This window comes from Dermacentor silvarum, chromosome 4 (genome assembly GCF_013339745.2).
Source record: "Dermacentor silvarum isolate Dsil-2018 chromosome 4, BIME_Dsil_1.4, whole genome shotgun sequence".
Taxonomy (NCBI): Eukaryota; Metazoa; Arthropoda; class Arachnida; order Ixodida; family Ixodidae; genus Dermacentor; species Dermacentor silvarum.
In genome coordinates, this window is record NC_051157.2 from 8731503 (window position 1) to 8748664 (window position 17162).

At 47.2% G+C, this 17162-nt stretch overlaps 1 protein-coding gene across 1 annotated transcript in view; it reads left to right on the forward strand.

Moving 5' to 3' along the window:
* LOC119448089 (glutamate receptor 1) overlaps positions 1-16727 on the forward strand; it is a 46104-nt gene extending 29377 nt beyond the window's left edge. The window contains exons 10-15 of the mRNA XM_037711570.2: positions 1-207; positions 2904-3090; positions 11812-12059; positions 12816-12915; positions 13349-13474; positions 14905-16727. The exon at positions 1-207 is cut by the window's left edge and continues 149 nt beyond it. Of these exons, the coding sequence (XP_037567498.2) occupies positions 1-207; positions 2904-3090; positions 11812-12059; positions 12816-12915; positions 13349-13474; positions 14905-14967 (931 nt within the window). The 3' untranslated portion in view covers positions 14968-16727. The remainder of the gene's footprint in view (positions 208-2903; positions 3091-11811; positions 12060-12815; positions 12916-13348; positions 13475-14904) is intronic.
* The last annotated feature ends 435 nt before the right edge of the window (positions 16728-17162 follow it).

Here is a 17162-nt window from a genome sequence, read left to right on the forward strand (position 1 = left end):
CTTCGATTGGCGCCTGTGGGCTGGCTTCGGCGCCTCAGTAGTTGCCGTGTACGTGGTACTAGGCGTGATCAGCTTGGCCTCCCTGAAAAGCGTCGTGCACTGTTGCTTTGAGCTCCAGGCCGGAGCTGCCAACTCCACAGATGCCGACAAGCCCGCTCCCACGAGCTACAGCGGGCCCAACACTTCGTGCGCAAACTTCAAGGCCAGGTACGCATGACAGCACCCGCAACAGTCCTAGCACTACTTTTGTTGCCCGTTTGTTCACTCCTGGTATTTTATTGGTTACCTACGACGTTCCTTTTTAACGCGATAGCGTCAAGGGCCCCGTGTCGCAGAAAATCCGGCGTCGGCTTCGGCGTCGGCGTTAAGCATCGGCGTCTGGCGGAAATAATCATGCCGAACCACATCCCGAACCACCCCGACCACACAAGCCCTCCGCGTGGCGCAAGGCGCTATAGTGAAAAAATGTCACAGTTTCGCCCTAAGGGCGAAGCAATGAATGCGATAGCAACACAGCAATGTCATACGAAGTAAGGTGAGCTGCTTTGGTAGCAATATGAATTGTAGTAAACATGAGCTGATTAAGTAAGCAGGTGTGCTGCGGCGTAAGTAGACCGACATGAAGAGAGACTCGATGACCACGAGAAGGCGCGTGTGAAACGGTGGTGTTGATGAGAAGCGCTTCCCGTGGGCAGCGCGTGCGAAGGGACACACCTGTAGCGCTGCACTGCCGATCCGGGCAGCATTGCATGTGTAGCGTGCGTTGGAAAATGTGGCCCGACTATTACTAACTGAATGAACAAGCGTGGTGTGAGCGCGCACAAACAAACATGAATAGATCACACTGAATGACTGCAGACAACGACCGTCAAAACTCTGGCAGCAAGCGGATACGCCGCAGCGGCGAAGGTACGTGCGGTCTATCGCTTCAACGGAAACTGAGCGGCGAATGCACGGCGCATAAAGGTCAGAGCCGTGTGGAGATAAGAGATGGTGCGAGCGAGCGACGAGCGCGGTTGTTGGCAGAGTGGAAGTGCGCCCCCCCCCCCCCCCCCCCCCGCTCCCTCCGGCGCTGGCTTCCCGCTTCCTTGCTTGCGCGTGGGAAATTGAGTGCGTTCGCTCTCCGTGATAGCGCGCGTCCCCGCACGCTTCCGCTCGGGCATACGGCACGCGGCGAAGATTTTATCTATAGGGAACCTCACGGCGACGACGATGGCGACGCCGACGGCAGAAAACCGGTTGAAGTGTCCATATAATTGCTATCGCAATAAAAAAAAAAGAGTTTCTCAAAGTAAAATCCGTCAGAAAAAACGTAAAGTACGACTTAACCACAACCTAACCAGCGTCGGATTGTAATTTGAATATACGAGAAAATAGCCTGATAAGCAGCCAGGGATCTTTGATTGCTATCGCATTCCACTATTAAAGGCGATGTTTAAGCGTCCTCCAATTCTGATGGTGTTTCACTGTACTTTCGTTCTAGGCAACATTGAGGCGAATGTGGAAAACCGAGCGTTTCTAAATTTTGGACACGCGCGCGCCTCGAGGCGACAGCAAACAATTAATAAAATAATAAGAAAATGTCCTAGGGCCTTAACATTTTGATATAAGACGGCTTAAACTGCTGCTGTAAAATGTCTTCTCAGCAATGCATTTGTGTTTAAAAGTGAAGCCGACTTTAAGGGGATTAGTTTAAGCTTGATTTTTGTAAGCTGGCTTTCCCACGTTGTCTGTTGCAGTGAAGCCTACTCATTAAGAAAAATGTGATGCGAACGGAGCCCGATAATGCTATCGCGTTCCACTCTTAAAGACAAAGCTTAAGCGTCTTTCAATTTTCTTACGCCGGTTACGCCACAAGAGTCATTATTAAGTCACGAAACAGGGTGGCGGAAAAGGAGAATGGCGTTCAGTTTTTCAGATGGAGTTGTTGCCGTGCGCATTCTGCGAAAGGATCTATGTGTTGCGAACGATGGTAATGATCCCTTTGTCATGATAATACGGAGGAATTTCTAGTCAAGAAGTTACATTGATGACAACTGCAGCACGAGCGTTAAAAAGACATTAAAGAACAAGTGTGGGTTAGTTTAGTCATGGGAAATCAATTTTGAAGACTAGATTTCCATTTAATTGGTGGGAAAAGGCTGGTTAGTGGGGCAGAAAAATGAAAAGCAAGGATCCGATTCTTGAATAACCTCACAGTACCACGACGTTAGTCGGACATTACGTATTTCTAAGGGTGTTAGCATGTTTGGGACAATTTGGTTCAGAACAAGTTCTCAAAACTCACCAGTTTGAGCTTTACTTTTCATATCGAATTTAATGTAATGCTTGTTTATTCGTAAGCTATTAGCGAGTACCGACCAGACACATTCAAAATCTCATGATGTAACGAGATATAGTGCAAGAACGTGAAACCCGTTTCCCTTTTCGCCTTTTCTGGCTTACCAAGGCTTGCTCCCGAAAACTCTGACTCTTCTAGAATTCACAATAGCGAAAGTGACAAATCCAGGGTAATGTTCCCCCCCAGTGTCACTTTCACAGGCAAGCTGTGCTGCACATAATTATTTACGATTATTGATTGCACCGAATGACGACACAGTTCACACTCCATATAACAAAGTTCCTTGGGGCGGTTCCAAGTAATTCCAAGTAACACTAGACTCTCCCCGAGCGCTGTCCTCCCCAGTGTGTTCTCGCTAAGCCTGCTTGCAGTGGTGTCTGGCAGTTGCGAAATATATCGAGAAATACAGCGCGAAGAGGGGGGAAGAAACATAATCATAAGCTTTATTTTTGTACCAGAGCTACTTCTGACATATTTTATTCCAGCCCTGGTGCCAACTTCTTGCACTGTTTCGCATCGCTCATATTGTGTAGTGAAGCAAATGTGTTGCGCCTGGCGACAGGTCTATTTCTGGCCGCATAGTGGGCAGCTTCTGGTGGATCTTCTTGGTGCTGGTTTTCTCCGCCTACACGACCGAACTCGCCTCGTACCTGAGGCCAAAGTATGAGATTGAGTCCTGGGATCAACTGGACAGCACACAGCTCAAGCATATGTGGGCGCCGACAGCGGCCACTAGGAGATACTTTCAGGTAAGTGCGTCATTATCGACGAAATGTACACGCATGGTCGTTGTTGAGGATGGGGGATTTGAATGAGAATTCGCTACCTGTGTCGTACCTCCCCACCTCAACTCCTGCTTAGCAAGAAACTCTCGGCGATGGAGTTGGACGACGGTGCAGTTCCGCTTAGTTAACTGACGCCCCGGTAGCGCAGGTTAGCTATACCCCGTTTTGAGATGCTCCAACGGCGTGAGCAAGCGACCCCTTGAAGTGACACCCGACTCTGAACCACGTCTCCCGCCTGGGACTCATAATAACTGGTTGACAGTGCTGGGATAAACCTTGGGATCGAGCAACCTTCATAGCAGTAAGTACGGCCGACTGAAGATCGGTCGAAGTGAAGATGGCCTTTTACGATCATTTCTCCCCTCGGAACCGCCCGAACCAAAAAAACTCGTGTTAGGCTGAGTGCCGCATTCGTAAACATAGTTTAAGGCGTTGCACGTGTTCTTGTGGTCGTTATTCCAAGGAGGAATCTAAATCTCGATGAGATTCGCTGTTCGTCACAATCAACCGTCACGATTTCAAAAAATAGCGTGACAACAGTTGGGACAGCTGTCACCATAAACCCATGAGACAGAAATTCTACGGACTGAACCACTGTCTTGTGAAGTGTAGCCGGAGAACACTTCAATACAATTACTAAAGGCTACATATGGCCAGTGTGTGTGTGTCTTTTTTTTTTTCTTTTTCTTTTTCTGGGGGAGGGGGGGGGGGGGGGCTTTTGTATATTTTCTGGCCACCAAACTATCATGCAATGGCTAGCATGACGCCGAAAAAAGGAGGAGGAGGGGAATAAACGGAAGGACAGGGAGGTTAGCCAGTTCTCAGACTGGCTGGCTACCCTGTGCTGGGGAAATGGGGTAAGGTGAATAAAAGATAATAGATGACGCCAACAAACTTGCTAATTATGTAGATAAGTGCCGACCCTATCGCACCCAATTCACTCGCGAGCGTTTAAGCTAAGAGAGAACAAGTGTGCAATATCCTCCCAAGACCCCTTGTACTCGTATAATACATTGCGCATTGCCTTCTACATTTTTTATAAATTCACTTGCAAGTTATTACGCAAATTATTCATTCTGGGTACAAAGTACGGTGCATGTGTAACTGTAAAGAAGCGGTTTACTCATATTCTTATCATCTGTTCGAGAAATTTGACACTCAATTGATGTAGGCCTCTGTGTCGTCCCAGATGGCCGAAAGCAAACTTGAGATGTGTTTCGAGATCGCTGAGATTGCATGAAAATACTGGACGCGCCAGCAACGTGGCAAAGTACTACACGTAGTTCTATTTTCATCTCTGCATTTAAGCAGTGACATGCAGTTTTAGGTATGCGTTCAGGCTGTCGGCGTCTCCTGCCATCGTCGTCGTCACGGTAAACCAAGCGGCTCGTGCTCGCGCTCGGCACGCGCTCGTGCCACTGCTTCCGCGTTCGTCGTTGTCGTCGTCTTCCACAGCTGGCTGCGTTGCCGCTCGTCATTACAGCGTAAAATTTCACTTCTGTCGTCGTAATGGGGAGGCCGCGTTTAAGGGGTTATGAGCCATTGCTTAAGGAAGTATGAGCCCGTTAGCGGTGCATCACTGCATGCTTCGCACTTCCCCAGGTTTCACGTTAGTGGAGCTGCATTTCGCTCAATGGGTCATTTGACACTTACGCATAAAATTTAATTCACTGCTCAAACCGAGCCTACAACATAACTCATGCTAACTGTAATAATTAATAAAAACTAAAACAGTAAGAAATGCGTCAATAATAACCAAATTTCTGAGAGAATACACGAAAACAATGATGGTTTCGCTGATACTTCATGGTAAAAGGCATCATCATGTTTGTCTTAAAATAATACTAGTGACGGCTTGGCCGCACGGTGAGTTTTCTTTCTTTTTTTTTACCATAGCAAACGTGAGCAGACGAGGAGATGTTCACGTACATGGAAACGCAGTCTTTGTAATGTAACCGTGGTATTTAAATTTTAAAAATTCCATGTCAGGTTCATAATCTGACAGTAGACAATAAAAAACTCTTCGAAGAGTGATTATATCACATAGTTTTGTTGAGGTCTCAGCTGGATATACAGTGTGTTCTTTTTTATTTTACTCAAAACACTTAAAAAAATGTCTTCGAAATTTACTTTGAGCATATCACTACAGATTAATTATTTGCCCAGACAAGCATCATATGCAAGACAAACCTAACCAATTCATTCACTAATGTAACATTAATAGAGTTACATTCATTATCTTCTTGGTTACAAACATTACGGCACATGTTTACATTGGAAAGTTGAATAGATGCGTCTTAACATTCTAGTTACGTCTTTCTGCACTCCAAAATGGCCATGTAGACCAAAATAACTGGCGTCAAATTAGTCGTCCGATTTACGTGATAACTCACTCAGCACCACGAAGCGCAGCTCGTGGTCTAAACTAGAGCACTGCACGGGCTCGGGCTTACCCGAAAGCCCGGGCCCGGCCCGGGCCGGGTAGAGGAGTTTTTTCACGGGCTCGGGCCGGGCTCGGGCACGGCGTGTGCTTTTTGACCCGGGCTCGGGCCGGGCTCGGGCTTTTTGACGCGGGCCCGGGCCGGGCTCGGCTTTCTGCGAGTTATTCTCGGGCTTCTCAACTCTGAAAAACATGTATTTTTCGGTCTCGGGCCGGGTTCGGGCCGGTTTCGAGTCGGGCTCGGGCCGGGCTCGGGCTTAAGGTAAAGGGGTGGCCGGCCGGGCCGGGCGGGTAACGTAGATTATTTCCGGGCCCGGGCCGGGCCCGGGTCTCGCCATAAAAGTTTGGATCGGGCTCGGGCGGGCCGCCCAATGTAAAAACGGGCCCGGGCCGGGCCCGGGCCGCAAAAATCGGCCCGTGCAGTGCTCTAGAAACCCCTCTGTGACGTAATGCTGCGGCGCAAAATAAAGCTTCGCCATAGCGCGACCTACAGGGGTCTGTCTCACCCCTGCTGCTAAAGTCACTGTGCTTCCAACCGAGAGTTGCGCTCAGCCCGACTAAACTCGAGGGGAAGTTCGACGGCAACATTAATTTGCGCCCCATCATCATCATCATCATCGTCATCATCATCATCAGCACAATCCTATTCATGTCCACTGCAGTACGAAGGCCTCTCCCTATGATCACCGCTTACCCCTGTCTTGCGCTAGATGATTTCAACTAGCGCCTGCAAATTTCCTAACTTCATCACCCCACCTAGTTTTCTGCCGTCCTCGACTGCGCTTCCCTTCTCTTGGTACCCAGTCTGTGACTAATGGTCCACCGGTTATCCATCCTACGCATTACATGGTCTGCTCAGCTCCATTTCTTCCGCTTAATGTCAACTAGAATATCGGCTATCCCCGTTTGTTCTCTGATCCACACTGCTCTCTTCCTGTCTCTTAAACGTTAGGCATAACATTTTCTGTTCCATAGCTCTTTGTGCAGTCCTTAACTAGTTCCAGAGCTTCTTTGTTAACCTCCAAGTTTCTGCCTCATATGTCAGCACCGGTAGAATGCAATGATTGCACACTTCTCTTTTCAATGACAGTGGTAAGCTTCCATTCATGATTTGGCCATGCCTGCCGTATGCACTCCAACCCAATTTTATTCTCCTGTAAATTTCTTTCTCACGATCAGGGTCCCCTGTGAGTAATTGACCTAGATAAACGTACTCCAGCCTTTACAGACTCTAGAGGCTGACTGGCGATCCTAAATTCTTGTTCCATTGCCAGGCTATTGAACATTACACGTCTTCTCCATATTAATCTTCAACCCCACTCTTACACTTTCTCGGTTAAGGTCCTCAATCATTTGCTGTAATTCGTCCCCGTTATTGCTGAATAGGACAATGTCAACTTAAAATGGGAGGTTGCTGAGGTATTCGCCATTGATTCTCACTCCTAAGCCTGTCCAGTCTAAGAGCTTGAATACTTCTTTTAAGCATGCAGTGAATAGCATTGGAGAGATTGTGTCTCCTTGTCTGACCCCTTTCTTGATAGGTATCTTTCTACTTTTATTGTGGAGAACCAAAGTTGCTGTGCAATCCTTGTAGATATTTCCCAAGATATTCACGCATGCATCCTGAACACCTTGGTTGCGTAATGCCTCTATGACTGCTGGTATCTCTACTGAATCAAATGCTTTTTCATAATCTATGAAAGCCATATAGAGAGGTTGATTGTACTCCGGAGATTTCTCTATTACCTGATTTATGACATGGATATGATCCATCGTAGAATATCCCTTCCTGAAGCCAGCCTGTTCTCTTGGTTGGCTGAAGTCAAGTGTTGCCCTGATTCTATTGGAAATTATCTTGGTGAATATTTTATACAATACCGAAAGCAAGCTAACGGGCGTATAATTCTTCAATTCTTTAACGTCTCCCTTCTTATGAATGAGTAAAATGTTGGCGTTCTTCCAGCTTTCTGGTACATTTGAAGTCGTGAGGCATTGCGTATAAAGGGCCGCAAGCTTTTCAAGCATGATATCTCCTCCATATTTTATTAAATCGACTGTTATTTGCGCCCCATTTTGACGCAACACGAGGGTTGGACGGAGGGCCGCGCTTCGCCATGCTGCGTGCGTAATCAGGTAAAGGGAACGTACAATCTGACGCAAGCTATTTAGGTCTACATGGCCATTTGGAAACGTAGAAACCCGTAGCTAGACGGCTATGACGATCCCCTTCCACTTTCCAATTTAAACACCTGCCGTAATGTCTCCAACTAACAAGATTATAATTTAATTACTTTATTTCGTGAATGAGTTGCATTGGTGTTTCTTGCAAATGATTCCCGCCTGAGCAGATAATTAATCTTCAATGATTCGAGTAAATGTTGTAGGCTTAAATATAACTGTTCAAATTATTGAAAAAGAAAAAGAACACTATTCTCGATATGATGTGAATTCTTCATATGAACAGCGTTTGTCATCTTTCTCAGTTTTTTTTCTAAATAGAATTTATATTTATCTATATATTTTCCGTTCTTGGCTGGTACTCGCCGGCACATAGATTGTCTAATGTGTTGTTTGTATTGGTAAGCGAGCAGCAGTGCAAGCTGAAGAGGTGTGTTTTGAGGTAAACAGTGAAACGCATTAATGCGCATCATTTCACTGCAGAAAAGTTGCTTCGTCCATGGAATAACGCGCCAGTACAACCTATCTGCTCATAACACCTTAATCTTACTTAAATAAATATGATACTGCATCTATGTACTGCACTTGCACTGATAATATATTTTATGTTACGTTTTATTAGGTTTAGTTACTTTATGGCTTCAATTTTCATGCTATATTTCATCCTAAGAACTGAGTTTAATTTCGCTTAGTAGTGTTTCGGGTAATCTGCAAGTGCGGAATGCGCTGACTTTTGTGTGTGTGCGGCACCATTTTATGCTTTGCCACAGCGGAAATTGCGATGCATATTTGTCTATTTTGCCGTATAGTGCTTGAAACGCTGCTAAGTTGAGCAAAAAAAAAAAAAAAAAAAGCCTCGGCGCTTGAACCGTAGCAGTCGCAAATTATACGGTAATAGGAATGACTCCAAATTGTCCACATACTCCATGGACGTATTGATAAGAGCCTACTCTATGTGTTCTAAGTAGGGAGCCCGTACAAGTTCTCCTGCGACCTCAGGACGTACGCTTAAACGCATCAAATGATGGTGAACGCTTAGGAAATGCCTGTCCGCTGGTCCATGCGCACAGCTAGCGCTCGTAAATGGTGCACTTGGCGAGGCTTACCTGTCGCGGCGGCTATATGGCGCATCCGCTGCTGAGCACGAGGTAGCGGGTTCGAATTATGGCCTCAGTGGAGGCAGCTTGCAATGCCTTCTGTTTCTAGCTTTGGAGTGGAAGTTGAGAGATCCTCATAAGCCCCAAGATCTTTGCGTGGCGCCCTGTCACGTCTGACGTCAGCGGGGGAACTCCGCTGCCGCGTCGTGCACTCGCTCGCTACGTGAAGGCAACTTGACGCGGTCGGCCAACCTGCTCTGTTCGAGTTTTAACGCGATAGCGTTAAGGGCCCCGTGTCGCAGAAAATCCGGTAGCGGTGTTGGCGTCAGTGTCGGCGTAAGCGTCTGCCTCCGTGGCGGAGAAAATCATGCCGAACAACCCCCATCACACAGGCCCTCGCGTGGCTCAGAAGTGTTAGTGAACAAAATTGAATTTCTCAAAGTAAAATTCGTCAGAAAAATCGTAAAGTACGACTTTGCTACAACCTACAGACATGATAGCGTCGGATTGTAGTTTGAATGTACGAGAAAACATAACTCTGTTACGAGCAAATTCAAACACAAACCCCTTTTCCAGCATTTCTACCATATCAGCGGTGCGCTCGGGTAGGTTAGTTGCGAAAACCCCATCCATATGGCGCTCGCCTCCTGGGCAGCGTAAAATGGTAGCGGCGCGCAAAGGCGAAGGTGGAGCAAAAAAGTTGTCGCAGTTTCACCTGAAAGGCGAAGCATCAATTGCGATAGCAAATTTGTAGAGAGCTATACGGAGTAATGATATTAGCTTTATCAGCTGTATAAACTTGGACATGCAGCAGCACCGGCAACACGCAGAACTGTTGTCGACGCCGTCGGCGTTTTGCCCACGTTCGCACAAAATGCGTGCGGCGTTGGTGACTGTTGCCGGAGCCTCTGATATAAATAGGTACTTGGTGCCGCAGCTAAACGTCCCCTCTCTTCCCTCCCCCTCCCCCCCCCCCCCCCCACGGCCTTTCGTGCGTCAGAAGAAGGTGCGTTTGCTCTACATATATGGTGATTGTAAAGGAGGAAAGAGACGCCTACTTCTGCAGCCCTTAAGGGAGCACGGCACAGAACGCGCGTTTGTTCTCCGCCGTGCGTTCACTCCCCGTGAAAGCGCGCGTCCCTCGCGCCCTTTCACTCGCACATACAGCGTTCGGCAACCTTTCCCTTTCCTCAAGAACCACTTATCATCATCGCGCGGCGACGATTTCATCTCCATTGACGTCATACGGAACCTCACGGCGACGGCGACGCCGACGGCAGAAATCTGCTTTGGAGTGTCCATATAATTGCTATCGCAATAAAAGAAAAAGCTGCAGTTGCTGGGAAGTCTGACAAGCATTCAAACATCCATGAATGCTATCGCGTTCCACTCTTAACGGCGAAGCTTAAGCGTCCTCCAATTTTTTTGAAATGTGAATCTGTAGGATTTCAGAATAAAAAGGCGAAGCATCGATTGCGATAGCAAATTAGTAGAGAGCTATACGGAGTAAGGATAGCAATTTTATCAGCTGTGTAAACTTGGACAGGCAGCAGCAGCAGAAACGCGCAGAACTGCTGTCGACGCCATCGGCGTTTTGCCCGCGTTCGCACCGAACGCGCTCGGCGTTGGTGACTGTTGCTGGTGCCTCTGGGGGCGGCTCCGAGGTTTTCGACGAAATCAGAACGGGACACTCGTCGATGATGATGATGATAAGTGGTTCTTGAGGGAAAGGGAAAGGTTGGCGCACCGTCGGAAGTCTTTACCACCTTCTCGCCTCGCAACGTTTTTATATAATTAGGCATTTGGTGCCACAGCTAAACGTCGCTTCCCCTTCCTCCCTCCTGTCCCCGCACGGACTTACACGTGACGGAAGAAGTCGCGTTTGCTCTCTCTCTCTCTCTCTCTCTCTCTATATATATATATATATATATATATATATATATATATATATATATATATATATATGGTGATTGTAAAGGAGGAAAGAGACGCTTAATTCTGCAGCCCTTCAGGGAGCACGGCGCAGAACGCGCGTTTGCTCTCCGCCGTGCGTTCGCTCCCCGTGAAAGCGCGCGTCCCTCGCGCGCTTTCACTCGCACATACAGCATACGGCGCGCGGCGACGTTTTCATCGCTGCTGACGTCACACGGAACCTCACCGCGACGGCGACGCCGACGGCATAACTCCGCTTTGGAGTGTCCATATAATTGCTATCGCAATAAAAAGAAATCTGGAATTTCACTTACCTGGTGTCGGGCTTTCCACTGATCATGTGCCAATACCACGATATGATTATGAGGCATGCTGTAACGGAAGACTCCGCATTAGTTTTGACCACGTGGGATTCCTTAACGTGAACCTAAATCTCAGTACACGAGCTCCCATTAAAATGCGGCCACTGCGACCTGGATCTATGCCCGCGACCTCAAGCTCCACAGCGAAACGCCATAGCTACCACGGTGAGTGGTTATGTGGGAGATACGTTTGTTAATTCTCTTAATTCTGGCCTTTTATATAAAAGTAACACTAACAGGCAGTCATCAGAGAGCACCGTGCTACGCGAGTACCCATCCAGAGTGCCAGCAAACGAATGGAAATACAGCTATTCTGGTCGGGGCGTAGCAGACGACAAACGCTAGTCCCCCTGTATGACGTCATCGAAGCGCCGTTAGCCGCGCGGCCCTCAGATGCGCACAGGGTCAATAGGCAGTCGTCTCCCGGAGCCATCTGTGTAATACGAGCTGTTTCATGTGCTACGGAATGTGACACACGCGGCGATAATCTCAAAGAGCTAGTTGGTGTTAGCACGGTAACGTTAAACGAGATAAACAAAATAAATAAAAGGTTATTAATATAAAGCACATTTTTTTTAGTTTTTTTTTTTACCGGCATGATCGAGGAACTTTCTAGAAACGTATACAAGTTGACAGGAAAAGCGCGGCTGGAATATCTTGTGCCTCTTTCTCGCAGAGTACGCGTGACGAGATGACGAAGAGGTTCTACGGTCACATGGACGAACAGGGAGGCCGCGAGGTGCCCTCACTTCGAGAAGGCGTGGAGATGGTGCGCAGTAGCTCGCCGGGAAACCTGGTCGTGTTCGCTGACGCGCTGGCCGCTGAGTACCTGTGCGGCCAGCCCCCCTGTAACACCAGGGTCATACGAGCGCGCCACACCGCGCGCCACGTGGCGCTCGCCGTGGAAAAGAACGCCACTCTGAGGTCAGCAATTGCTTCCCTCTTGGTGTAGTTACTTCGGCTTGGTAGTTTCACAAAACAATGTTATGGCTAAGCTTATAGCTGGGTAATATTCTTTGTGAAGTCGTTAGAAGTGCCGCATGATGTAGTACACATATCTACAACATTATAAACTAAAGGCCTGCCGCATCGCTTTTCTTGGTTTAGTGCCCGGAAATGTGTGCGACACTCGGCGTGTATTTGGCCTTATTTGGTCAGTTCGTCCACGTCACTCTGCGCTTCATTGTCATTGGAAAAAAAAATTACGCAGATCCAACGCACATCTTGGAATCTATGTGAAGCGAAGTTTTCGTGAATAAAATTTGCCGATTTCATTGCTGCTTGTTTGGCGTGAAGGAAACTTGCGCGCGTGCATCCGTGCTACGGGAGTGCTTGTTGGTACAGTATATGTGCGATTGTGGCCTAATTGTTAGAGCATCGGGCCGCTTTGCTGAGGCACTGAAGTTGTATTGGGCACGTAATTCAATTCCTTTTTGAGTATGAACTATTCTGCAAGACAGCAACCACGATCAGCAAAGATCGGGAGTGCTCGCAAAGAAAGCGTCACTTTAATATTGAGCGACTATACTGGGAGCAATACATCTGCACCGAAATATAGCTATGGTCGGTCTCGGCGAGGTATTCGGCTCCCTTTTTTTTTTCATATACGCGTTTATGTGAGCCCCTGGAGCTTTCAATGGATGGACTCAAGCTGTTATTTGCCGCCATTATCTTCCACAGAGAAACACTTAACCACGCCATAGCGACTATGTCGGAGACAGGGGAGTTGGACGAAATCAGACGGAAGTGGTGGTCGACCAGGTGCGAGAAGCCGCCCGAGGTGAGGATGCCGCAATGGCGAGTTTTACATTCTGTAAAGTTGATGCGTAATGACGCTCTAATGAGCGCACATTACTCAACCGATGTGTCAAATTCAAGTTATCTTTTATTGCACGCGTTCCTTTTGCGATGCGAATATAAGTAATCTAAGTACGACATAAAAAAAGGAAACATAAAGAGAAAGGTTACAACCGTGAAGAGGATCCTTATAACGAGGCCGTAACCCGTACTGGTGGTATTCTTATCGGCAATATTCGAAATGTGTTCACCAGTTATTCTTGAAACACTGACATCGGATGGCGAAGTGCCCCGACTGGGTCTAATTCGCGCAAGTCAAGTTTAATCTTTCGTTACGCCGATCTCCTTTCACCACGAAACAGCGCTCCTTTGATGACACATGTGCCTCCTGGTTGTAACGTGCAATTGTTTTGCAGGACGAGCCGATAAGGCTGCGGCTCTTCCTTCCGGTCGCTCTCGCTATGGCCGGGTTCATACTGGAAGGCGCTGGTCTTGGTCTGGTCGAACTACTGGTGCGAGGCTGCAACAAACTTTGCATATGGGTACGTTTTCGACGGCTGTGGTCGACCCTTTTCCTTATGAATTGGCGACGGCTTTATTAATTTATGGCAGTAATGTTAACGATGTTGCTCCTGTTGATGAATAGTGAAACTAAAGCAGCTACAGAGACCGTTATTCGTGGGTACCTACTACGCGGTATGTAGTCTACGCGGTATAGGTGACTACACGCCATAGGTTATACCATTGCGGTAACGTTAGAGGATGCGAAGGCTGATATACCTTTGTGCGTTGACTGAAGCCAAAGAGGGTCATGGGCGCGGAAAAACTGCGTCTTATAGGAGAAGTAAGTTAGCTGTCTGATTCCGCTTAGGTGGTTAGTCGCGTTCTCCGTACCGAAAGATACTGGAACGAATAGGGAAAAGTTACGTATGCGACTCACGGAGAACAGTGAGACATCTATATAGATGTATATAAAGATAAGCTGTACGTACCACCAGAGGTAGTCCTGGTGTATACTATAGCAAGAAATCTTATCGCATGATACTGACCAGTTCATAGCACAGGCTGTAAAATGTCATCATTGGGTATATCCGGCCGTAAGCAAAGAATTTAGTGCTGTGACCGAATTCTGTCATCAACGTCGATTGGGGAACCTCACGTTTTCCCGCTGGCAGCACAATTTAAGCTTTTCCTCTACATCACTCGTAGCATGCCATCTGTTTCCACCAACTATAAACTTCAGATCAGCGCAGACACTGGGAAGACCCTCTGCGCACTACCTATATAAAGTTTTAAATTAGAGAGGAAACGAGTGTTCAATATGTATCTGCAAGGCCCGTAATCAAGCCGCATTCATTAAACTTGGTACAAACATCATCCCTAACATGTCCTCCCTCTCTCCTCCCTTCTCCCCATTTCACCACTAGTGAACCGCGTGCACCTTTAAGTTCTCCCGCGAAACTGGGAGACATTGCCTATTAGCCCTGTATAACGCTTTCGAGCACATCCACAAGTTTTTTTATTGCTAAGGCCATGATTAACCAACGCCCTTTAAACTTTTCGTGCACATCACACATATTTGTGGCCCTCAGTTTCACTAAATGTCAACTCGATGCCAGCTATAGTTCTCTCTAAATGGTTGGCAGACATTCCATGCGGTAAAAAAGCCGTAATTAACCCACAAACAACTCACTTTGTGCACACATCACTCCTAGTATTCTCTTCCGTTTCTGCTAAATCTTTACTCCACATTTAGTTCGCAAAAAGACACCGGGGAAACCCACCACGCGAATCATATGGTGTCTGAAAATAGCCAGAAAACGAGAATTGAGTAATTCTCTGCTCGTGTTAGCCTACAAGCGCAACCACATAATACCACCGGATTTCACATTTTATAGTTTTAAAGATGGCAAAATGCCGGCGTCAAAAAACCCTTGGATTCTCCTGACTGCGGACGTTGCGTCATTTCCAGGCTCGGCTCAAGTCGGAACGATCTGCGCAGGAGACGGGCCCACCGCTAAAGACCATCGCCTAAGGACCTTCATGATTCCATCCAGAGCAAGCGTTGCGACACGCTTTGTCACCTTTGCTCAAATCGCGTCTTCATTTTACATGCCACCTGTGTTCGTAAACCATCCGCAACGCTCTTGGTAGTGCAACTAACGCTTGGTTGTTCGGTCAATAGAGCGCATCAACACAGAACAAGCGCTAAACAAACTCGCACTGTTTTTGTTGGTATCACACTTTAAGCAACTTGCCTAGTTACCTTTCATTCATTCGTTACGCCCATAATTTTACAGTAATATTTATGTAATCCTTATTTTTACTTGGAAGACTGAGTTAATTCTGCAGCCTGTGGTCACAGCCTGCAGAAATTAACTTCTGGGCCTTTCCGAATAGCAAAAGAATAGTGCTAATTGCAAGAGCTCCCGAAGTGTAGTGTGTTAAAGATCAAAGTTTAAGATAAGACATACAACATTGATGGACATAATTGTTACCCGGCGTTTCCGAAAGCGGCAGAAGCGGAATGTTCAATTTAAATAGCTAAGGGGGCCACATTGGGCCTAAATTAGGTTGCAATAACGCCAACAGGTTCCCCGCACAGCCTTGCAGTTTTCCGGCGACGTTGCCAAACCCTGAAGTTTAACCATTTCATGTCGAAAGAAATAAAGAACCATCACCGTGGACGCTAGTCAACTTATCATATCATACCGCCTTGTTCTCTGCCAAGTAAGATTGGAACCACAAAGCTTTATCCTGTGAACCGGACACCCCAGCTCAGAATCGGAGAAATGCATTCAAACCAGCCTAGCTCAGGGCTTCGTCGTCTAGCGATATTCACTGCCGAAATATACTCAATACTTTGCTGCTTTGACTATGTAAGCACCTTGTATATACTCGCACATCCCTGTGGTTTCGTCGATTTCCTAGCCTTCGGAACAGATTCACTTGCCTAATTTGTTCGAATAAGGCAATTGCAATGTTATACACAAGCTGCCGGATAGGAAATAACGGAGCAAATGAAAATGAAATGAATTTCGCGTGCTTGCTTTACTTTTATACTGTATTTTACTTATCCAGTAGGCCTAATGACGAATTCATTATTTACCTACAGGTTTCTGCATATACTACACAAATAATGCAGTCGGACCCGGATATATCGAACCCACATATAAGCAATTATTGTGTATATCGAACCGCTGAAAAATTCCCTTGAAAATCCCATGCAAATGTATAGGGCTGGTGCATGCGCATATAGAACGCCCGTTCACCAGCGCATTCAATATATCGAATGCGGCGCCACGCCGAAGTTGCGCTGCTGAGCACGAGGTCGCGGGATCGAATCCCGGCCGCATTTCGATGGAGGCGAAATGCAAAAACGCCCGTGTGCTTGCTTTGTAGTGCACGTTAAAGAACCCCAGGGGGTCAAAATTAGTCCGGAGCCCTCCACTACGATGTGACTCATAATCAGAACTGGTTTTGGCACGTAAAACCCCAGAAAGAAGAAGATGAAGCAGGCGCCACGCCGAAGACCTCAAAGTGCACTTCTTTGTGCACTTAGAGGCCTTCTGGCACCTGGAGGTGGAGAGAGAATGTGCGGTCAGTTGAGCCGTGTGGGTCGTGCGTGCAGTCAGTTGAGCCCCGTCAAGCTCTTCAGCGAGCCCGCGTGCTACATCGAACGTCAGCGTTCCTTCTTTCCGACTTTCTTGGCGTCGTCGTGTGGGTTGAGTGCCTATTCGGGAGTTAATTTTCCGCAAGTGATGGCCGCTGCAAGTGTAAAGAAAAGAATCAACTTGGATGTTGCAATGAACGTGAAAGTGATCCAGGAGTTTTTATTTTTAATTTTTTTTGCAGGTAAATGAAGTGTGCTTGCTTCCCCCCCCCCCCCCCCCTTTCTCATCCTCCCCCCCCCCCCCCCCCCCCCCCCCCCCCCGAGTTGAGTGCAGTAACTTAGCGGCCCTCGGATGCACCAATCGGTATGCCGCCGTTTGTCTCGGGACCTCTTATATTATATATTGAATTATATATATATCGAACTTTTTTTGTGATCCCCTTCAGATTCGATATATCCGGGTTCGAGTGTATATACTTAGAGTATTTGGGTCTTAAACAAATTTATTTTTCGTTAGAAAGCCGTGCGCATTGCAAATATTGACTTGTTGGTTTCGTTGCTTTTCCTTAAAATTATCGGCACATGGTTAAATGTTTTGTGCGAGGAAGCCACTCGAT